This window comes from Salarias fasciatus, chromosome 10 (genome assembly GCF_902148845.1).
Source record: "Salarias fasciatus chromosome 10, fSalaFa1.1, whole genome shotgun sequence".
NCBI classification, from domain to species: Eukaryota; Metazoa; Chordata; class Actinopteri; order Blenniiformes; family Blenniidae; genus Salarias; species Salarias fasciatus.
The window spans coordinates 20,540,154-20,562,623 of NC_043754.1; the positions used below are offsets into that span (position 1 = coordinate 20,540,154).

At 42.8% G+C, this 22,470-nt stretch overlaps 1 protein-coding gene and 1 long non-coding RNA gene across 15 annotated transcripts in view; one reads left to right on the forward strand and one right to left on the reverse strand.

Annotated features, from left to right (window-relative positions):
* ncam1a (neural cell adhesion molecule 1a) overlaps positions 1-17,265 on the forward strand; it is a 260,268-nt gene extending 243,003 nt beyond the window's left edge. For all 14 annotated transcript variants that reach the window (XM_030101185.1, XM_030101187.1, XM_030101191.1 and 11 more), the window contains 3 exons: positions 9,141-9,348; positions 11,118-11,234; positions 17,091-17,265. In XM_030101185.1, the coding sequence (XP_029957045.1) occupies positions 9,141-9,348; positions 11,118-11,234; positions 17,091-17,211 (446 nt within the window). In that variant the 3' untranslated portion in view covers positions 17,212-17,265. The remainder of the gene's footprint in view (positions 1-9,140; positions 9,349-11,117; positions 11,235-17,090) is intronic.
* On the reverse strand, positions 550-19,615 carry LOC115395594 (uncharacterized). Its single transcript, XR_003932298.1, has 3 exons — positions 19,604-19,615; positions 3,937-3,946; positions 550-626 (listed from the first exon to the last, which is right to left on the reverse strand). It is a non-coding gene; the product is annotated as an uncharacterized LOC115395594 (long non-coding RNA).
* Between the last annotated feature and the right edge of the window lie 2,855 nt (positions 19,616-22,470).

Here is a 22,470-nt window from a genome sequence, read left to right on the forward strand (position 1 = left end):
GCCTTGTAAAGGAGAAGACAGAAAGTTGTGCAGAGAAACTAATCATGTTTTGTGACAAAGTGTACATACTCTTTTCAAACTGATATTGGAGAAATACAAGAAATCAGCTGTTATTTTGACAACTCATGTTCTCTTTTTACCTGAAAGCAGAGAAATGTCTAAAAAAAAAAATGCAAATGCAACAGCTGTTATACACACATACAAAAAAAAAATTCATTTTCAATAATGTGAAATGATTTTATTCTCTGAGACATTTTTGTAAGTGCATATCAGTGTATTTCCATGTAACCATTGTAGGGTTGAAATAAATTGTGTTTTCTTTTTCTTTCATGAAAGTTAATGGCTTTCTGAGGCTTTAGCGACTAAACACACTGGGATGTATGACACTGCGGCGCCGACTTTCTCCTGACTGTTGTGGGAAGCTGATTGTGAAGCCTTTAGCCGTCTTTTTTTCTCTGGAGCTTTAACAAAATGTCTGTATTCTGCATTCAGTGTTGCATCGCACCAACGTGACTGTTAAACCCAGATGTGGAGAGATTAGAAGCCAGGCTGCGGCCTGAAGCCGAGACGCATCCCGACCGAGGAACAAATGAAAACTGGATATCGTATAGAGGCTTTGCAGCAGTCTGGATTCAATATGCAACTATTGTCTGATCAGACAGAAACTTGATTTGATTAAACAAGCAGAGATCATTATACCTTCCTCCTGGAATATTCTATGTTTCCGGATCTGATGACACGACACCGTTCATCTGTACCTCCCGTTATCATTAAACCCCGCTGTCAGAGAGGAACTGGCATTCAGCGTGTGGTTATAACGTATTAACCTAACGCGCTGGCACGCTGTTTGCTCATTTATTGGTATTCGCCTCGATTCGCTTGACCCTGAAGTTTTTTTGTTGAAACACAAGCACGTGTCGTTTCATGCATTTGTTCCAGTGATTTTTCTTCGGATTGAAGGAAAGCAATAATTTTAAGGAAACTCAGACGCTTTGCTTTCAAGATACCATCAAATGAAAACATATTTTCTCATTTTTTTGATTGTGCTAATGGGTTTAAAATTAATTTATCTCTTGGTTAGGTGAAATTAATTCAAATCCTCATCTTTTTTTCTTCTTGTAAAATGGCGTTAAATGTCCAGTGGCTAAATAGGAACGTTTGGCTGAGACTCGGTTTACATGAAAAAAAACTTTTTTTGAATCAAAACTAGAAACTTGAGGAATTGGAATGCTGCTCACTGGCACTACGGTTGGATTGCACCTGTGCAAGTAGATCTAGGAGTTTTTAATTTTTATATATATTGCACTGTTCTCTGTGTTTACAGCAAGAGGGGAAAAAATGCAGTTTGAGTCCATGCCCATCCTCACTTGTTCTGCATATGCAGGTTTACAATGCGTCTTTGCACCAACGCCTCCCGGGACGTCAGCTTGAACTGGTGAGAGCGTGTGGTGCAAATACAGCACATACCAATCACATCTGGAACAGGCTCGCCTCTATTTTGAAGAAATATGGAATCAAATGCCATCTGGACATCATTTCATGGGGTGTTTAAACAACAAGAAGCTGCAAATACTTAAACTGGCCGACAAGCGTTGAGGTTCCTCGAAGCCATCTATACAGTTTCCATTTGTTCAGACGTTTGTTCCAAAAGTCATCGAAATGCTGTGGGATTATGAGAGGTGTCGGGATGCAATGCATAAAACAAAAAGAGGCGAGAATCACCCACGGCCATTATCGACAACATTTCAATGTGAGAGAATTAATAAAGCATTGATACATTTTCAGTAATCACACAGACCTGAATGGTGATTGTTTTTTTTTTTTCTCTGTCTCGACAAGGAAAATATTACAAAGCCGGCGTTGTGGTGGTCAGCAATAAATATTTAGGGCTGCTTTCTTCAAAGACCGAAGGCCGCGCTGGTTTTGAAGCTGCTCATCTTTCATTTACCGTGAATTCCAGCTGAGTGGGATCCAAAAATCGAACCGGTAATGGTGCTCCAAATCATCCGGCGGAGCGGCGTTCCTCCATGACAAGAGTCAGATGAAAAAGCCCTCTCTTGTAGCATTCATGACTTTTAAAGTGGAAATTTTTCTACCTGCTCTTCTCTCATACTTCAGCCCGGTGCTGAAACACAGGCCGAAAAAAAAAAAAAAAAAAGGAAATCATTAAGTCTTTTACCAAAAGAGGACGTTTATCAGACATGTTCTCATGAGCAGTGAGTGCTCCAACATCGAGCTCGCCATGCACCCGGCTTCCTGTTTGAGAAGCAAAAACTCATAAGAGTTCATTTGACGGAGTGTTAGTCTGCGGCAAAGAGAGCACTTCAAGTCCAAACGAGCAAATGTCAGAGGTTTTTCCACCCGATGGAGGCGATGCTGAGGCGAATGCGATTTAAGAGGCTCTCAGTCTGCCATTCAGGACGTGGAAGCATCGTCGTATTTGTTTGATTTAACCTTATACGCCTCCAGCCTTGAATCATAAAAAAGATGGCGGTAATGCCGTTTGTCCAAACAAGAAAAAGAAGACAAAGGAGGAATAACATCAGCAAAAAGAAACATGGGGATATTATACCGTCTATTTTTTTTTTCCAATAGTTTTCTTTGTCGTTTTCATCTATGAAATACGGCCCCCCCCTGGTCTTCCTTCCTCTGGGTTAGGGTCTTAAAATGAGATTTGTATTCCCTTACTTTATTATCACTGGCACCGCAGTTTAATCTCAGCTAAGTTCTTTCACAAGGAAAATAAGAGCTTACGACACCCTTGAGATGTTCTTTGTCACTTTGTCCCTCCTGTTGTTCATCAGTGCCTACTGAGTAATGATAGTGCTGATCAGTGCTGAGTGATTTTCATTTTTGCTAATCAGGATCTTCATCTAGACGTCTGCATCACACATTACTTGCATTGCATATAAACAGAATATTCTTCTTCCCCGAAGCGAGCGGTGCAGTCGCCTGCTGCATACAGACTACAGGAAGGAAGAGGCGCTTGCCACCGCCGCTCAGGAATTAGAGGTTTTCTCTTGTTTGCACACCCTGAAACATTTCCTCAGTTTATTAGCTGTGATTAATGAAATGTTTGACAATTAAAGTCAAATATAAATTTGGAGAAGCAGAGCAAGTTGCATTGACCCCGCGAAGCTCAGTCATTTCCCTGCGTCTGCTATCTTAATTCCTCAAAGTTGAGGTTATCTCATTACAGAAGACACATTTCAAATAACTTTTATGATGAGTATCAAAAGCATAAATTAGCCTGAAAGCTAATTATCTCTATCACAGTAATCGGTTTCGCCACTGTCGAACAATAAAATGATTTCAGCGTTTTTACTGAAGTCTCCTCATTACGCTGAGCGGCTGCGGCTCAGCTGGCCGCCTTCCAGTTGCAAGGTTGCCGGTTCGGACTCCAAATTAACCCGTTTCTGCGTCCCTGAACCCCAAAATGGGTCTCAGTTGAGGCTGAGCACCTTGCACGGCGACAGTAGCTGTCGGTGTGTGAACGTGGGGACGTGAACGGGAGTGTAAAGCACTCTGAGTGAATCGTGTTTAATAGTGGAAGCATTTCCCATTCACCTTATCCTCTACTTGATGCAAATACATCCATAATTGTCATGTAAATACACATGTTGCAAATTGCACTTGTTGCCATGCCATTAAGTGAAACCTTAATTTCAACAGCTTGAAATCCCACCCAACACACACACACACACACACACACACACACACACACACACACACACTCCGTGGTGCATGAAGAGTTTCCATGTTAATCAGTCAGAGAGAGGAACAGCATCCGTCTGCTTCCCTGAAAGAAAACTGAGGCTGCCGGGGTTTCAGTGGTGGTGCAGCGCCTCACTGTGGCGGAGCGTCGACAGGAGCCTTACCAGAGAAACCTTCTCACTCCACAGAAGCCTAAGGAGGCCAGCTTGTTCAAGTCTGCACTCATAGACTGCTCTTCACGTGAAATAACGGGATTTGATTTAAAATGCATGCAGAAAGGTGTGTTCTTTTGAATAACGGTGCACATCCATCTCTTGCGCGCCCGTGCAGTGGGCAGCAGGCAGCAGGCAGCAGTGACAGAGTGGGCCGCTTCCTCCAGATGGGATCTTAGGGCAATAATCATCTGGGGGGTTTATTCGGAGGTTCCATTATTCCAGCCACGCGCTCACAACTGCTTGTTTTCCCCTCGGGGAATACAGTCTTTTTCCGTGTTATTAGCCACCACTGCTGGCCATGTCGCGTCAGAAATGACCGATGTCCCTTTGCTCATGACAACCGGTCGAGCCCTGCATTAAAAAAAAAGAATTAAAAGAAAAAAAGCTGCATTGATATGTATGAATCCACCTGCCAAATCGCTTTTTTGCACTCGATTAAACTGTCATGTTACAGTAACATATCAGAGCTCAAACACACACACAGTCGTTATCTTAACTTTTCTCCTGCAGATCTTGATAATGGCGAGGCGAGTCGGAGGGCCACAGCCCTTCAGGACGGAAATGGAACGCCGCTCACTGTTTGACTGATACCATCCAGCAGTTTTCTTCCTGCTACTTGATTCTCAATCTGCTTAAATCCAACAAACATTTTTACACTCCGGTAGTCAAACCGCCACCTCCCTCCGCGTGCATTACGATGGTATTCATCTTCAACACTTTGTTTCTTGTCTCGGCAGACGGGGCAACGCTGCGTTTGCTCCTCCGCGGTATGTTTTTCTATACGTGCATCCTCACTTTCTGCGGTTCATTCCTCACTTCGCTTCATTGCACAGAAAATTTCCTGAAGACGATTCATTACGGTGAAATAAGCACTGGGGGGGGAAAAATGTCTCCAACTCTGCCTCCTCGCTCTGACGGATAGTTTCATTGAGACTTGGCTGTATTATTTATAGCTGCACCAATATATCACCTGTAGAACTTGTGTTGTACATCAATTTGAATCTAACGTCTTTACAAGCTGTTGCATTTGAAATAATCACCACTGTTTTCACGGCACCAGCTTGGAATCCACAGCCACTTTTTCAGTGCACATATTAAGATCTGGAAACGATCCTATTTCAAAGTTATCCTTCGGTGTAAAAGTGCATAAGTCTGACAAATTGTCAATGTCGGACAATGAACTGGTATTGATTTTACAAGAGTGTGTGCCTTTTGGTCAAAATCGCGGCTCATCACATGTGGGCTGTTATCAGTCGTCCTCTGGGGAACCGGCTCTGTTCTGTACCTGACAAGCCTGTAAAGTGAAATGTTTGTGTAGTCCGCCCTGACACAAAGATATGTGCTTCCTCTCTCAGTGAGTGCACTCGTTGAGGGAGGAAAAAAAAAAAAGAAAAAAAGGCAAACCCTCAGCTCTGAATACATGCCACATGATTTATTGTGCCTGTTAAAATGCAAATGAAGCAATGTGCAAAGTGAAAAAAAAAAAAAAAACAAGTGTAGTGTCTGCAACAGTGCAGTCCACCTATGGGTGTGCAGGGCTGTGGCACTCTGCTATTTTGATCAGCCATCAGAGAAAATTAAGGTTTGTGTAGTACAGTGCAACCTCTGAGGAAAAAAAAAAAAAAAAAAAAAAAGATAGTACCTTTAAATGAAATGTCGGGCCGTGGGCTGTGTTCTCTCTTGATAATGTATCTGTCACAGCAGTGCAGTAAACACATACATAACACGTTTGAGAGGCATAAAAATGATGAAAAAACAATTTTTATCAGCCATTGCAAAGCGCGAGCCACGTCTCTCTGCAGGTCGTGTGTTCCAGGAGGCCAAATATCCAAAGGAGGTGTGTGTTTTTCACACTGAATGCATGTCAGGAAAACTGCCCAACTTCAAAGACCACGTGAATTAGGGCCACGGTCTGCTTTAATTTATTCAATTTACTTGTTTACTCTTGCATTTAGACAGGGTTTGAATAAATTTTGACATATTTATTTACTACTTAAATAATTGGCAAATAGTGCCAAGTGAATATTTGTTGCTATTAGAATTCAAACATTTATTTATATGTGTAATATCCTCGCGCTCTTCCCAATAAGACGGTGTGTGTTTTGTATTCATGAACAGTGTTATCTTCCAAAGTGTGTTTATATTACGCATCTCGAGTGTGATATTTCCACACATAGCATGCAACAATTGCTGCTTCAGAAAGAGATCGGCGCTTCATTCTTTTCATTAATGATTTCCTTCTTGTTTGATTAGTCAATTATGCAAAGTGACTGCTTTAGATTAGTTTGCATATAAATGCGGCGGAACTGAGGCTAAATCCCGGCGTTTGTAGTTGATAGTTCGGATCAAAGTCAGTGATGCTGCAGAAAATCCTGCACACTGATGTGACTCTGAACTGCGTTTTTTGATCTGTAATCAACCCACAAAATATCTCAGCAAGCATATCCTATCACTCAGTTTTAACAGATCTTATATGATTTTAGCTTTTAGAATTTGTTGCCGGCCGTGCGGGCCATCATACACGTCCTTCATTTCCACTGGTTCAGGACCGCGGGAGCGATCTCTCAGTGGCCATTGCGTGTTCCGAACCGTCGAGGATGAGGATATCAACAGTCTACATACATTTAAAGACGGTCCTCAGATTTGAAAGTGCCCACGGTCTCTACCCAGACAGCCTGATGAGCACTTGATCTTTGGCGGACCTCGGCGAGTGATCGCCGCGCTGCCTGGAGCGGAGCCTCGTTGACATTTGGAGGAGAGACTTTAAAATTAGCTATATTTTAATCGAGTGTTGGGATGATTTAAAAAAGAAAAAAAGATTTCTGTCTGTGCGTGCTGAATGCAAACAAACCATTCGTAACAGATGTGCGGTATACCTGGGAGGATGGAGCCGGACCGTGGCTATAATAGACGGCACACATGGTCGTGTTACTTGCTGATAATTAAAGTTGTACTCTGAAGCTGAGGCAGTACCTGCTTCCGCTGTAATGCTTCCCTTTCATGTCTTTTCATGGGACAACATCAAGGTGGCTGCTCTGAAAAGTGTGCGGGGGCTGCATTTCACTCCTCAGAGATCAATGGTCACGCCACAGATTCAGCTCTATGCAAATGTCTGCTGACCCCAGTGAACCGCCTGGTGACGGCTCCACTCGTTTCACCCAGTCGCCGGGCCCAGACCTAATCTTCAGCAGTGGTTTCCAAAGTGTGGGGCGAGGCTCCCATGGGAGGCGCGAAGGAACTTCAGAAAAAAAAACAAAAAAAAAAGACTCAATTTTACAGCTGGATTCATTCTAAATGATGATGTACATTTGTGATGCATGTTAAAGACCTGTATTGTTCAGCTTGTATTCTTGCAGTGGGAGAAAAAAAAAAAGGGTATTTAAATTGTATGAGCAGCACAAGCCTGCAGGCTTCAAGCTCGACCGAGCGATAGGATATTGTTTCCTTCCACTAATGTACTGCGACTGTAAAACCATATTCGTCAAGGTCATTGATTATTTTGTAATTTAACGTCCACCCGCTATCCATTAGTCTGTGTGAGACAGCAAGAAAGCTTTCTTGCCCCAAATGTTCCTCCTCTTTGAAGTATTTTGGTAAGTAGCTCGTGCTTTGTGTCTGTGAAAATAACAATCTGCTCACATTAAAATATCCCATCTCTGCTTATTTCATGAGTCTTCCAAAAGTAAATGGAGAACAAGTAAATGGGAGTGAAACACATTGCTTTGCACCTTTCCCTTGACAATAGCCCATCTTGATGCGCATTGATGGCATCAGAATGAATTTAGTTTCTCCAAAATGAACCTTTGGAAGAGTCAGAAGTTCAATAAAATCCAACTTATCTGTTTATGAAATAAATTGTGATGCACTGACTGAGATAATCCAGGCAGTGCATGGATTTTATGCTTATTTACTCCCTAAATTATTACTTTGCTTTTGCTGAAATGCTCTTTAAGGATGCATGAAGTGATGATGCTAATGTGGCTATCATTTAGCAGCCCGGGTTTGCAGAATTGGCATACAAATGTCAAAACGAATGACGGCAGCTCAGAAGAGCTGTTTTTCAAATGCAAAGCCGCAAAAAGCCTGCTCTGCCTCGACCTTCCAGATCCTGTTTACTCCCTTTCTCCCCTTAAAAAAACAACCCGCATGTGCATTTGTTTATGTCAAGTAACCCGGCGGGGAAAATAACCTGTGTTTTGGTCCTCGCCCTCAGAGTTGCGTTGCGAGTGGGACGGCTGCTTGCATATGTTGTGATAAACCTCTGCTGTGATGACCGTTTTTAACCTTTGCATTTTCAAAGAAAGTTTCAGAGGTAAAAACTAAAAAGAAACAAATAAACAAGCATGAAAGCCGTTGCTTCCGTAACTCCTTTCGCAGCGTGTGATAACAGTGGTAAGTGAAGCGCTGGCCTATGAACCATGTTCCCTGTTTTATCTTCAGTAGGCAAGTCTGCCAGCAGCATTGTTTCCCTCCCTGGCAGATCACAATCCTATCTGCTTCAGTGTGTTTCAAGACTCATTTCCTAATTTCCTATTGCTAAAAGCAAACGTCACGACTGTCACGTCACGACTTTACACTCAGAAATTGAGTAGATGTTAATTGTCACGTCCGAATGTCTGAATATGAGTCAAAAACATGTTTGGAAATTTCCGCAAAAGCCTGTGATTATTAGAACTGTCAACGGTGAACAGCTTTAAGGGCCTTGGTTTGCAGATAGGATCACCGCCTCTTACTTACAGACTGGTGTTAGAGCCCCGTGTTCGCTGGTCGATCCCCTCTCACACTCAGCGTGTGCGTGTGCGTGTGTGTGTGTGTGTGTGTGTGTGTGTGTGTGTGTGTGTGTGTGTGTGTGTGTGTGTGTGTGTTTGTTTTTTAATCTATTGGATGGTGGGTGATTCTGTGTGAAATTGAACACCTCAAGTGTGTCAACCATCATAATCTTCCCAGAGTAAACATGACGCCGCCATAATGAAGGCAGAGATTAAGGTAGTCCCAACGGCATGACCCCCCCCCCCCCCCCCCCCCCCCCCAAAGAAAAGAGCGACACACTCGAGGTTCAGACAGAAAAAGTGCATCACTCCTCATCGCTTCTCTCTGTCCCTCTCTCTTTCGAACCTTCCCCTCCCCCGACCTTCATGTCAAAACCCTCTTTTCCTCTTCTGCCCGGTTTGCTTGCGTACCCCCCCCCCCCCCCCGTCCCTGCGCCGTCAGATGCCACGGGCGGAGGCTCGGGCCTGGGCACCGGCGCCATCGTGGGCATCCTCATCGTGGTCTTCTTCCTGCTGCTGGTGGGCGTGGACGTCACCTGCTACTTCCTCAACAAGTGCGGCCTCCTCATGTGCATCGCCGTCAACTTCTGCGGGAAGGCCGGCCCCGGCGCCAAGACCAAGGACCTCGAGGAGGGAAAGGCCGCATTCACGTGAGCAAGCGTTTTTTTTTTTTTTTCTTTTTAGTCAGACTCGGCTTTCCCCTCACAACACTAAAGAGTCCAGAAGTTGAATGAACGGATGTTTTCTCCAAAGCTCCGAGACCCATTTACAAGATGGCTTTATAGATCCGCAATGCAAAATGCAGACTCACAATATAAAGGGAAATTGATGTTTCTGTTTGCAGAACTGATTATGAAAATGTACATTTAAGTAGCCAAAATCAATAAACAAAGATTAACTATAGTTTTAAAAAGGAAGCTGGCATCACGTCATGTTAATCACATCATCTTAATGCACTCTTGATGTGCTCATCCTGGCTTAATACAAAGACTGGAGGCCTCAGATTTATTCAATGGCGAGCAGTAGGAGTTCTGTAATTGAGATTTGAAGAACATTTAGCTTTGGGGCTTCTTGAGGTAAACAGATTCCACTGAATGTCTGCAGGTTCTGTCTGGTCACAGCAGTAAACAAGCATCCTTTATCGTGATGGTGTGGTAAACTGGAGCCCCTCCAACTGCCGATCATTCCTAGAAACTTCATCTAAATTTGCCCTGTTGGGAAATCCCAGCTCATATTAGACTGAAGACGGGATACACACAAAAGATGCAAAAATGGTTTGCATTCAAGGTGCTCAGGTTTGAATTCAGAATCCACAGGCTGAGCATCATCTTTCCATGAATACTGAACAGGAATACATCGGTTGCAAGCTTTCCGATTGTTATTTCCCCCAAAAAATACTTTAGAGTATCACAATTTCCCTTTCTGCACCTTTCCTTCTCATTTTATTCCATGTTTCAACTGAGTCACACATGAAGTTCGTGACTTTTATGCGCCCCTTTCTTCAACGCCGTTACTATCCTTATGACTTTTTGATAGTTGTGCATCCATGAAGTATCAAACCAAATAACACCGATTTTCAACAGTGTTGGCATTTTCCTTCACCGTTGGCTCTCCTGCGCTGTGGCCGAGCCGGCTGTTTGCTGAGACATTCATGAATGTCTGCTCATTTTCGACGGTGAGATTTGTCAGACAGACCTGCGTCCTGACATGTTCATTTATTTGTTGCTGTGGAAATGCAACTCCTGTAAACGTCTCATCGAGGCGTCACGTGTTCGTCACTCTTTGATCTAAAAAGTCAGCCCGGTGCGTTCTGCCGTCTCATCGCTCCCGCCACCAACGCCACAAATGAATATTTCAGCCGAGCGGCGCCCGCACAACAAATTTATCAAGCGAATTATCATGCGCGCGGCGCTGCCAAGTCGAAATGTACAAAGGTAGCCGGCGCCTCAGATCTAAACGTGTCGGTCCCAGCAAGCAAACACTTTAAAGCCCGGCACAATCACAGAGCGACGGGATGATAAAAAAGCCGAGCCCCCGGGGGGACGCTACAATCAGAGCCTGCAGGTGAATGCAGGCTGAGGGTGATCAAATGTTGGAATGAGTGAATCGGAGTGTGTTGACAGGTTAACAGAGCCTACTTTTGTTTTTGTTTTTTTTGTTTTGTTTTTTTTTGTTATTGTTGCATTTTTCAGCCCATCCAGTTCTTTGGTGCGGATGCTGATCACCAGTAATACGTGTGTTTGTTTGACCAGAACAACACCGCCGAAACAAGCCGTTTACTGAATCAGTTCGACAGCTCTGAGAGCGAGGATTTCTGTCTGTCTTTGCTTTTGTGAACTTATTTTAACTGATTCGGTGTCTTCAATCAAAATTCCTGTAGAAACGCACTTTATAGCTGTTTTCCACTGTGACACACCAGGAAGGACGAGTCAAAGGAGCCCATCGTCGAAGTGAGAACAGAGGAGGAGAACACCCCGAACCAGGGAGGAGGGGGTCCCACCGAGCCCAACGAGACCACGCCACTCACAGAACCCGAGTGAGTAACGGCCCACGCCAGTTCCCCGGTCAGGGAAGCGTCCCATACACATGCAGTGAATGACCACAGAGACGATTTAATGTCCAGATGTTGCATATCGAGGCACGGTCATGCGTGAAGCTCATCTCTACACACCACGGTGTGCATCGCTTTATATTCGAGCCCTCAAATAACTGTATTCACCCGATCTCCGCAATCGTGCCAGCAAGCGCCGGTCTGTGTGCATGACTAAGGAACCAACACATTTGCTCAGGAGCTGCAGTTTGACCGTCATTTAATTTACTTTGACTTACTGAGTTGATTTGTATACTGGTCCAAAACTGGAAATCAGTGAAAGATTTAACTGACACGCCTGATTGAATATTCTGGTTTCAACTTTATTGAAACATTCCTATATACTTTTATTATTTGAATAAATGAAGCAACTAATTGTGAAATCACAGAAAAGCTTTCATTTATAAATTTCAAACAACTTCATTTATTCCTTGTTGATAATTTTAGTTTATGCTCATTCTGTCAAACAGCCACTAGGACTGCTTTTGATATTCGTCACTTTACAGTTTATATAAAGATATTTTTCATACAACTGCAAAAAAACTTGATTTTTTTCTTTATTTATTGTGCCAAAGTTACGCAGTAGCGCTTCTAGGTTTCAGGAAACATGCTTGTTGACGCACAGCTCAACGTTTTTATTTCTGAACTCCCTCCTTCCTCCTGCAGTTTATGGTTGGATTATTTTTCGTTTCCCCTTCACAAATGTTTTGTTGCTAACATTTTGATTGTGTAGATTTTTTTTTCTTTTCCGCCGCTGCACAGTTGCACTTACTCTGCCTTGTTTATGCTTTTACCTGCACTCTCCTCGCACCCCTTTGCTCTTGCTGCCCCTTTTTTCTTTTTTGTCCCTCACCTTTCCGTTGTTATGCTCCCCTCTGTGTTCCACTCCCTCTCCTCTCCTCTGCTCCCCCCTGTCTTCCCTCCTGCTCCTCCCCACCGAACAGGCCCGCGGCTGCAGACCCCCCCTCCACGGCGGTAGACTTGCTCCCCTCCGCCGCCGCTAACTCGGTCTCTGAGGGCTTTAGCACGGCGCAGAGCAGCCCTGCTAGCGAGAGCACCGCGCTAACCGCCAGCGCCTCCAGTCCAGCCAAAGCCGCCCCCGCCAAGCCTCCCCCCCAGAACAGCCCCGCAGCCCCTTCCGGTTCTCCAAAGGTTAACCCCCAACCTGACGTTGGGCCCCTGGTTGACCTCAGCGACACCCCTAACGCCCCCCCCTCGTCCAGCCAAGCAGCCCCCGTTTCCCAGCCGGTCAGTGCACCCCCCGCCAAGGCCGACGGGCCGCAGAGCACCTGTGGCTCGGCCAAAGCCCCCGACAGCTCCCAGGGTCAGGATTTACAAGTAGCCGGCCCGACCGAGGACGCCCCCAATGCCCCGTGCACAGACTCCTCCACGCGCCAAAATGAGTATGAACACTTCCATTGTATCTGTGTGTTATTATTGAATCTGTGGCGCTGATAGCATCCTGGGAGCTCATGCTTCTGCAGTTCTGAAGAAGGAAATCACCCTGAAAGACAAATGTTTTTATCTGCCTGCTCTTCTCCCAGAGAGAGCCGCAGCAGCCTGGAGCAGAAAGGAAACACAGATGCGTTAACCATGTTTGTTAAACTGTAAGATTCATTATGCTTCCGTCTGTCCGCTGGTCCTTAAAGTCTGATAAACTTATCACTGAGCTTGTTTTTAAATGAGAAACATGCAACTCACAATGGAAAATCAATCTAACAAAAAAAAAAAAAAAAGATGAACTTCAGAGTTTTGAGGTTGAGAATATGTGTGTGAGATTTAAATTATATTGTGAAAAACTTTTTTTTTTTTCTGTCTGATGAACTGCCAGTGGTGCCTCCAGGCCTCGCCTCCTCGCAGCGTGTTTTCAGAAAGTCTGATCACGCTCTAAAAATACGCTCCCCTCCTGGCTTGGTACCATGCATCTAATCTGAATGGCATAGGCACAGAAATCATGTTGCCGTTCAGTCAAGGAGCGGGTCTGGGGTTGTGGACATTATTCAGGTTCCAGAAGTTGTGTCAACAACCGTTCCTAAATGTTTTATCATTTTAATATATTTCTTCAAATCCTAAAATCATGATTTGTGGAATGTAGAAAAGTGTTATTTTAGAGCTAGTTCAGTCTTAAATCAGAAAAATATCCTTTTATAATACTCATTTAAAAGACCGATGGGTGATTTCCTTCTTGTTTTATTACTACCAGAAGTCAAGCGTTTTGCTAAATGATGCAGAAATGTGATCTACAGAGATGCTACCAGTGCCTGCCTGTCGCCATCAGCCACCACCCTCATCCTCCACCTGTTCGTCTCTTCACCCCACCCCACCTCTGTCCGATCGCTCACTGCTGCCGACCGGGCAACGCCAACAGCTTCAGTGTGTCATTTTTGAATACCGATAATACTAATTATAATACTGATAAACACACTGGAATGCACAAGCTGCAGCCTTTCACTCAGATTAAGGAAGAGATGATCTTTAACCGACGTGGTCTCACAGACCGGCTGTTCCCAGGATTACAGGTGTCGCTGCCAAAGCCGTTAACACCCGAACCGCTCTGAGATCCTGACGCGACACACGTTTCTGACAGGTAGCATTTTGCTCTTATTGTTGTGTGACATTTCGGTGAGTTGGAGTGATGCTCGTTCCTCAGGCAATCAATAAGTCGACGGAAAATGACAATAATTTAATTCTGTCAGGCGGTTGGAGCACCGTGATGATTCGCTCTGTTTTTATTAAGATGTGGCCAAAGTAACCCTTGAAAATAATAGTAAACCCACGGGATTGTTTGGCCAGCGTTATCTTTAAATTACTCTGATTTCAGAGTTAATAATTATGACAAAAAAATAAACACAATTTGAGTCCTTTTCGAGAGAGCATCACATTAAAAAGTGCTGGACATATTCAAAATGTGGGATTGAAGTGCTTTGTGTTTTATCATTTACATATTCAAGAGTGGATGTAGGTTGAAAGTGCTTTAAGGTCAGATGGCTGCAGCTTTCCACCTCTAAAACAACACAAAGTCCTTTCAAATCCTGGACTGTAAACCTAAAAAAAACCCCTAAAAAGAGCACTTTTGTTAAATGCAGCAGAATATAATTTATAACTGAGTGTGATTTAGAACAAAAAGGAAACTGTGCAGTCGTCTCTGCTTTGGTTCGTCACCGCAGAAACTTGAGTGGAAAGTCCATTTAAATGAGAAATTCTTCAGCGAAATATAATCTCCAGCTAAAACTTGACAAAAAGAATCCGTGCAAGGTTGAATGAACTTGTTGGAGTAAATTAAGCGGTTATCACAGAGCCATCTCCTGCAGCGCCGCTCCGCTCTGCTCCGTCCTCTTCAGCTTGATGAAGAATAATACAAGCTGAAGGTCGCCTGAAAAAAAAAATTCAGAATTCTCCCCTCCCCGACGCTTCTGTTTTAATTCTCATGGAAAGCTGTTATTTCACCGATAGTCTTGAAGGGTTATTATTTTGGGGTTCGGGTCCTGGGAGCGAGCAGATGTTCCTGATTCCCGACAGCAGCGGTGAAGATGATGAGGATGCCACGGCGCAAGATGAATGGCGGAGGCTCGCTGACAGTCGCTCCTCTTTCTCCCCCTCCTTCATCTCCCGCTCTGCTCACTCGGATGGCCAGAGGAAGATGTCAGTGATGGAGTGCGCCGAGTCGAGAGCTGGTTGGAAGCAGGAGCTCTTGTCAGCTCAACATCACCTTGATAAAAACCAAACTTGTCATTGGAGGGATTTTTCTTCATAAGTCTGACAGGACCGAAGCGCAGCTCTCCCATTGATCTATGTGGAGATGCTTCTCCAGCGTCCCGGCGCTCCAACGCCTTGTCAGATTTCTTGTGGGTTTATTGGATTTTCTGATTGGCAAAGTCCTCCTTAGGACTTGTTTTCTTACATGAGACGAAAGGAAAAAGATCCAGATTTCTTCCACAGATTTTACACTAAATAAATAATAAATTAAATGCAATGTTTAAAAAAAAAGCAGAATGAGCTCATGCAATTGTGAGCAAACTCTTTTGATTCATCATGATACATTAGACGTGTAATAATATTCACTGTAATCTGAGAGGAACGTAAACAGAACTGGATTCATGTCGGTGCAGAGTAACGACTCGTGAAAGCAGGTGTGGATGTGTCTTTTCGGACGTACAGCAGGGAGAAAGAAACAGCTCGCTGCAGGAAGAAAGCCTTTCATGGTGGATCAGACTCAGGTGTAGTAAAGCTTCCAGACCCGGACGGGGAGCCTGTGCAGCCTGAGACACTCAGACCTGAGCACAGCTGTAATGCAGCTGTGCAATCAAAGCCCGATCAGTCATCAGTCTGCACCTCTGTCACGTCAGTCGTTTCCCCATCAGCGGCGGCTCTCTGAGAATAACAGCCAGGCGACGTTACGGTGGGGGTTTTTTATGTTTCCTGAAAGTTTTTGGTCACTCTCAAAGTCCAGAACTTTCTCAGAGCAGTGCACTGCATGCTTCTTCCAACACCGCTGTCTGGAAAAAACATTTACAAACACAATATTTCATGTTTTTATATCCAGTTGATGGTGTTTATGCTCCCAAGAGGAAAAACCTGCTCTTTTTTTACAGATTTGAAACCCATTGACGACCCTGCAAACAGCTAAATTGTTTGGATTCCGTGCAAATTTCAGCCTCTTTGAAAACAGATTTATTCAAACATGAAGTTCAGGAGTATAAATAAAGCATGTAGTTACATTTAAGTTGTGCAGGATTAATGCATGTAGAGCTGCAGAGACAGAAACAGCTGCTAGGGGCTTCTGGTTGGTCCAGACGCCGTCTATTCCCCTCAGTCAAATGTACATTCATAGAAGTGACGTCTGTGTTTCCAGCAAGGTTCATGACCGCATTATTGAAGCTTGTTCCACATTCTCAACATATATAAATCTGTTAGTAGAGTTGTTTACAAAACGAAACCTTCCATTTTGACTGTTCTAGAGGACCAAACCATCTCTGAGTTCCCGCTCTGTCTGCATCAGTCAAGATCCTGCATTTCTGTCTTCATGACTCTAATTGTAATCTTTCAACACGGCAATCAGTTTTCCACAAATGAAGCTCGTGATTATGGCATTGATTTTCGGGAGATGAATATTTATAGGTCCGTGTCTTGCTTACAGTGTTCCATTCTTCATCATTACTGATCTGCTGGTTATCAGTGTGAAATAATTGCGCCGGCTTGTCTTGACATAAAGCAGCTGTCGCCGACATAAAGCAACAAAAGCAGATGTTCTGGCATGCGCGACGTGCACACAGTTTCGCTCGATTCGCGTCTCGAACAGCTTGTAAGGGTACAGTGGATAGAAATGAAAATATTCGACTTGGGTGACGTATGGCTGTAAAGTCTCTTCCCATTGTGCCTCAGGTCGGTCCAGACGGCGTGTAATCCCCTTGTGCATTGTGGGCCGGTGTTGTCGGTTGCGCCGCAGCCTCTCATTCCTTCATGCATGGTGGCTACTGTACCGGCCCCGTCTCATTCCACGTCGGCGCTCATTGTTCCTTGAAAGTAGCTGTGACATCCGTGCACTCTGATTTGATGTCAGGCGAGGATAGTGAGCTTGATCCTATTATGTGTGAAATGCATTCAGTTCCAGGAGGGAAAACAAATTCCCCTCTAAGCATCTTGCATGCACACACAAACACGCACACACACCCCTCCACCCATGTTTTTCCCCACTCCTTTCTTTGAAAAATGACACAAAAGGCAGCTCAGAGCAGACAGTTTGGCTGGTAAAGAGAGACTTTGTGATTTGCTAACAGATCCTCCTTTCTCTCTTGTCGTCAGCGGTAAGACTGTGAAGGATGACAACGCTAAAGGCGAGACGGAGACGAAGAACGCCACGGCCGAGGTGAAGACGGTTCCCAACGAGGCTCCGCAGACGAACGGCAACGAGAGTAAAGCGTAATGTCCTCGCCCCCGGAGAGTGGCAGGAAGATGAAGTGGAGGGCGGTTCGGTTGGACGGGGTGGGGGTGGGGGGGGGGCGGGGAGCGGCGTGTGGGGAGGGGGTTTTAAGGTTAAAAAAAAAAAAATAAGAAAAAAAAAAGAGGGTGGTCACAGTCACAGAAACCTCAAAGCAATTTCACACACCACCCCATCGCATTAGAGAAGAAAACAACAAAAGGAAAGTGAGAAAATAAGAAAAAAACAGATCCTTCTACAGTGTCTTCAGACCAGGAATATGTAAAGTGCTCATACACTCGCCTTAGTCCATTTCACCGTGTTTTTTTTTTTTTTCTTCCAAAATTCATACCGGTAAACCACCCTGATTTCCTTTTCTGTCGTGTTGAATCGATGGACAGTTGAACTCACAGCAGGATCTCCGTTATTCTCCTTTAGACGGTCGGACTGTAGCTTCACTCCACAGATTACTGCCTTCATGACGTTCACACATGTAAGACATGTACGTTTCCACTACTACTCTCTGTCATGCAGTACGGTCGCTCATCCATGTGGTAATACATTATGGCTCTTTGATTTGATTTGATTTTATGTTTCTTCTTTGTTGATATTTTTGGTGTGTTTAAGTAATGTGCAGACGTCACTGCCTATTTAGCTTTTTTTAAATGTGTTATTTCCAGTGCTAGTAATTAGACTATAAGCATGCCTGTTTTTTTTTTTTTTTGTTTTTTGTTTTATTTTTTTGCAAAGTTACTGTATTTCTGTACATGTTGCTGCCGTTTGGTTCCCATCAGATGTACGTTTGTTTTGTTGTTGTTTTTTTAAATTTTCTGAAGTGCTATCGTTACGTGGTTCATGCAGCTCTGAGAGATGAACGAGGACGCCAGTGTACGATTCATCACGCTGTCAACTCTAAGGTCAAACATTCGCAACTGAAAAGCGTGTGTTTATATACTTTTGACTAATTTACAATGACAGTCCCCAAAAGTGCCACTTGGGAATCAGTTCTAGATTATTATTGGTTAAGAGGAAAATGGAGGATTTAAGGTGAATACATCGTGATTAAGGTCAAAGAAACTCAAAGTAAAGAGGAAAGAATATGAAGCTTGTTGCATTCACAAAACTTCTCCATTTAGATCATCAAAAAGCAGAACAGTCATGTGGGAACTTTGATTGGAAAAGATAATAAAATAAAAACATAATAAAATGTTCTCTGCAGAGTTGATAGTTTTTTGTTTGTTTTTTTAATGAAATGAACAAATTTGTAAAAACTTAAGATTTCTTCAATGCCTTTTAAATTGTTTATTGTCAAAAATATATTAAAAAAAACACAATAATTTATTAATTGTGAAAATGCAAGTCATGCTTTTTCAAAGAAAAAAAAGCTAAATTAAGTAGTGAGAGCAAGAATTAGAACTGTTCCCTGACGGTGATTTATTTATGAGTTTCATTTCTGAAGTTAATTTTACGCCCAGGTTGGATTTGGGGGACAGAGGTGATCATACGCCTGTGGTCTTCTTCACCTCTCAAAGTCAAAGTTTTAAAGCTGAATTTACTCACAACAGGTTGTGAAAAAGGAGAAGTCCTGCCTTATTCTGTCTGGATTTGATCTCATGTCTTTACCTAAAACCCTTTTCCTGCTTCACTCCTCAGTCAGAAGATCATAGATGATAACTATGTTGTTTGAACTGGACCAATGAAAAAGGAAGCTACAGGATGTAAATAATAGAAACGTGACATGAAGCTCACAGTTTCTTCTTGGCTTAAGTTAATTAACTTATATTGATAGATGTTTCAGGAGCCTTGTACACTGTTTGTCAGCCTTCTGTCCTTTCTTGAAGTTTGTATTTCTGGCCTCCTGAATTGACGAGGTCTCTTTTTATTATTATATTTTTTTTAAGTTCTTGTGGAGCTCCGGGTCACGGCCAGCTGTGATATTTAGACCGGCCCACCGTTAGTGCCATCTCTCATTAAGATCAGAAAGTCAGTAGCTTCGGTTTGTGCTCTAACAACTGTTGTTTCTTTTCTAGATCACAGTAAGACGCCACTATTCCTAAACTTTTCAATAAGTTTTATAATCTTTCTGTTCATTTTGGAATTAAAGTCACTCATAAGTTCGCTTCAAGGCAGCACAAAAAGAAAGGCAATTTGATGTCCGGCACATGATTTATAAGTAGATCTGCATTTGTGGGATGAGCAGAGCAGAGAAGTGTGGAGAACAGCCACGAAAAGCTGCCAGTCGGTCAGGATGTGGTCTCAGACTGTGGACATGTTGGATATAATTGAGATTTTCTCCAGTCGTCAACCGCCTGGTTGAATCAGCTGAAGAGAAGCTCTCGGGTAGTTTTCCTCGGTGCAGCCCACATTGCTCAGCGCTCATCCCACAAATGCATACCACTGCTGATTTTAAAGGGAGATAAACCAGCGTTCCAACAGTAAGACGTATTTCCAGTAATCCTCCACAGACAGGTGTGTTTCCTCTCTTTGCTCTATTTATATTCCGTCCAAACATTCATCCAGCAGCTTTGGTTTGAAATGTTTCTAGAAACTCGCTGAATATTCCCCTTCCTGCTGCCGCCGGTTCTTCTTCAGCATCGCGTTTAGTTTTCTTTTAGCTCCGCACCTTCATCTGACCCTTGACCTTCGTTTGCCTCGCCAATTCTAACCGAGAGCTGCAGCGGCTCCGCCTGCTGAGGATCCTCTCCCACCCAGCCTTTAGTTTTCTCGCTTTGCACCACGATTGTTATTTCCTAAAGTAGTTTGTGCCTGCAGTGATGTGGCGTGTGTTGTACTTTTAGTGGTTTATTTCACCCCCAACTCTCGTTTTACTCCATCTCGCAGAACTGTACCTTCAAACCTCCACATGCATGAAAATTCAGATTCACCGATACAGACAAATAGAAAGCCGTGAAGTTCGTGAAGGCGTGCATGAATTTCAGGAACACTGAGATTATTTGGGCAGTTTCCCGTTGGTCATTTTGACCTGAGTCTGTGCAGCATGTTGGATAAAAACCATCAATCAGACGCACTGTGTGAAGAAACAAGAAACCTGCAGTAATATTGATCATTCCACAGTTCCACAGTTTAAATCTGGATTTAACTTCAAAACGTGATGATTCTGGTTTAGACATACAGTAAATTACAAGAATTTAACCAATCAGGCTTCATAGAGTGTAATTTGAACAATACTTATTCAGTTGGAAATATTATTTGTGGTTTAAGTTACTTTAAACAGGTTAAAATAGCTAACCAGCAAAAGCACTGCCAGTAGGGTTTTTTTTTTTTTTTTTTTAACCAATGTCTGAGTGTCAAACTTTTCCTACAAACATAATGAACAAACATAATTTTTATTACACTTAAGAAACATTATCGACAGCATGGATGAGGATTCTGGGTTTGCACACAACCCTCAGTGGGATTTGAAGCTCTCTGTTCAAACGCCGAAGCCTCTCCTGCCGTTCTAAATAAATGCACATAGAACATCAAACAATTTAATAACAATACCTGCACGTCTCCAGCACATCCTGGGAGAAGTGACTGTTGAGTGGAAACTGCCCAAACTTGCCTTTTTTAACCGATGAAGCCCAAACTGCCTCATGCCTGAGGAGTCCTCCAGAAAACTGCAGATCAGTGTAAAAGTGGATCAACTTCTGCTTGTTCCTACAAATGAATGTACAACCGCAAGCCGTAAAAAAAGCCCCTTGAATGAACACATTTGACTTTCTTTTTTTAACCCTGAATTAAAATTCTCATTAGAAATCGTGTGCTTCTCTATATTGAAAAGTTAAAAAGAATAGAGAATCCTTTCCGTCTCTCCCTGTACATTGTTCCTCCTACTTTTAGACTGCAAGCTAGTACACTGTGAATGTGTGGGTCCATTGTGTCCTTTTTGTCATAGAGTCGAGCGACTAGTGAACAGATTTAGCTGATAGCGTGTGACGGAGATCCCGACACGACGTGCAGGAGTCCGACAGCAGCAACTGGAAAGAACACAGTGCCTTTTGAGTGAGAAAGTGTTGGCATGCATCCCATCCCTCTCAGTGTCTGCATTAAAAGTTTTCACATCTCCATCCTCTTGTGCTTTTGCGTTTTTCATTCGCGGCGTTTTCACACTGGTGAATTGATTAAAGGCTTTGTTTAATTCGCCTCATATTTCACATAAAGCCGTGTGTGTTTCTCTGTTTTATTACAGATCGGCTCTTGTAAATGTAGGTTTTGCCATCGTGATGGATGTTAAACTCTGCTATTTGCAGCATTAATTAGCAGCACAGCTCCAGGCTGCCTCTTTTACCATCTGTATTTACCATGAAAAGACTTTTTTTTTTTCTCACTAAATATCATTGTTTTGGAAATTATCCTGAATAAGAAAAGGCAACTAATGAATATCAGACAAAAACAGTTTTTAAAAAAAGCATACTTTCTTGGCTGATTATGTTCAACAATGCAGGATTATTACTGGAAACTGCAGCTTTTTACAACATAAAGACAAGACAATACAACAAGTGCAACAAAATATTTGATCCATCACTGTAATACCATTTTCCCAATAATGTAATAAGTTATGACATGATTAAAGTAGCATTTTAAAGAATCCCTTTCTAAATCTAAAATTGTAATAACGTATCTCTAGGGTTGTATTTTTTGAAAATGAAAACTTTGTTGCAGCTTTTGTGCAGATTTTTTCACAAAATTTAAAAAAACAACAGAGTTATTGGCTGGAATAGTGTTCATGCATTCATGAAGGAAGTATACTCTGTTATGTTTCCAAAAAAAAGCTTTTACTTTTATTATTTGTTTCAATACGTCACTGGTTGTGAAAAGTTTTTTTTTTTTTATCTTAAAATAAATGTTGAAAACTGCAGCTGTATTTCTTGCAGATTGCAGCTTTAGATGGTCTTTGTCCTTTTTTTAAATTAGCGTTTATTTGTTTTCATTTGGTGGACGTCATTAAGAATAATCTCCAATATTTCAAATACATCACACCATTTAAGAGGTCAGTTTTGAGCACTGCATGTTAATTGCTGCAAATACAAGACATCTAAGCATATTTTAAGTCTTTTTTGCCATTATTTTCACAAATGATGGTAAAACCTACACAAATATAAGACATAATGCTAAAAGGATGTTGAATAAAACCTTAGAACTCCTCCTATTCGAATACTCACTTGACTAGCAGAACATGACATCTCTCCACGAGGCACAACAACATTTTACTCAGGTTCTAAATGTTTTAGAAATATCTCAAAACAACTAGATTTGTCACAA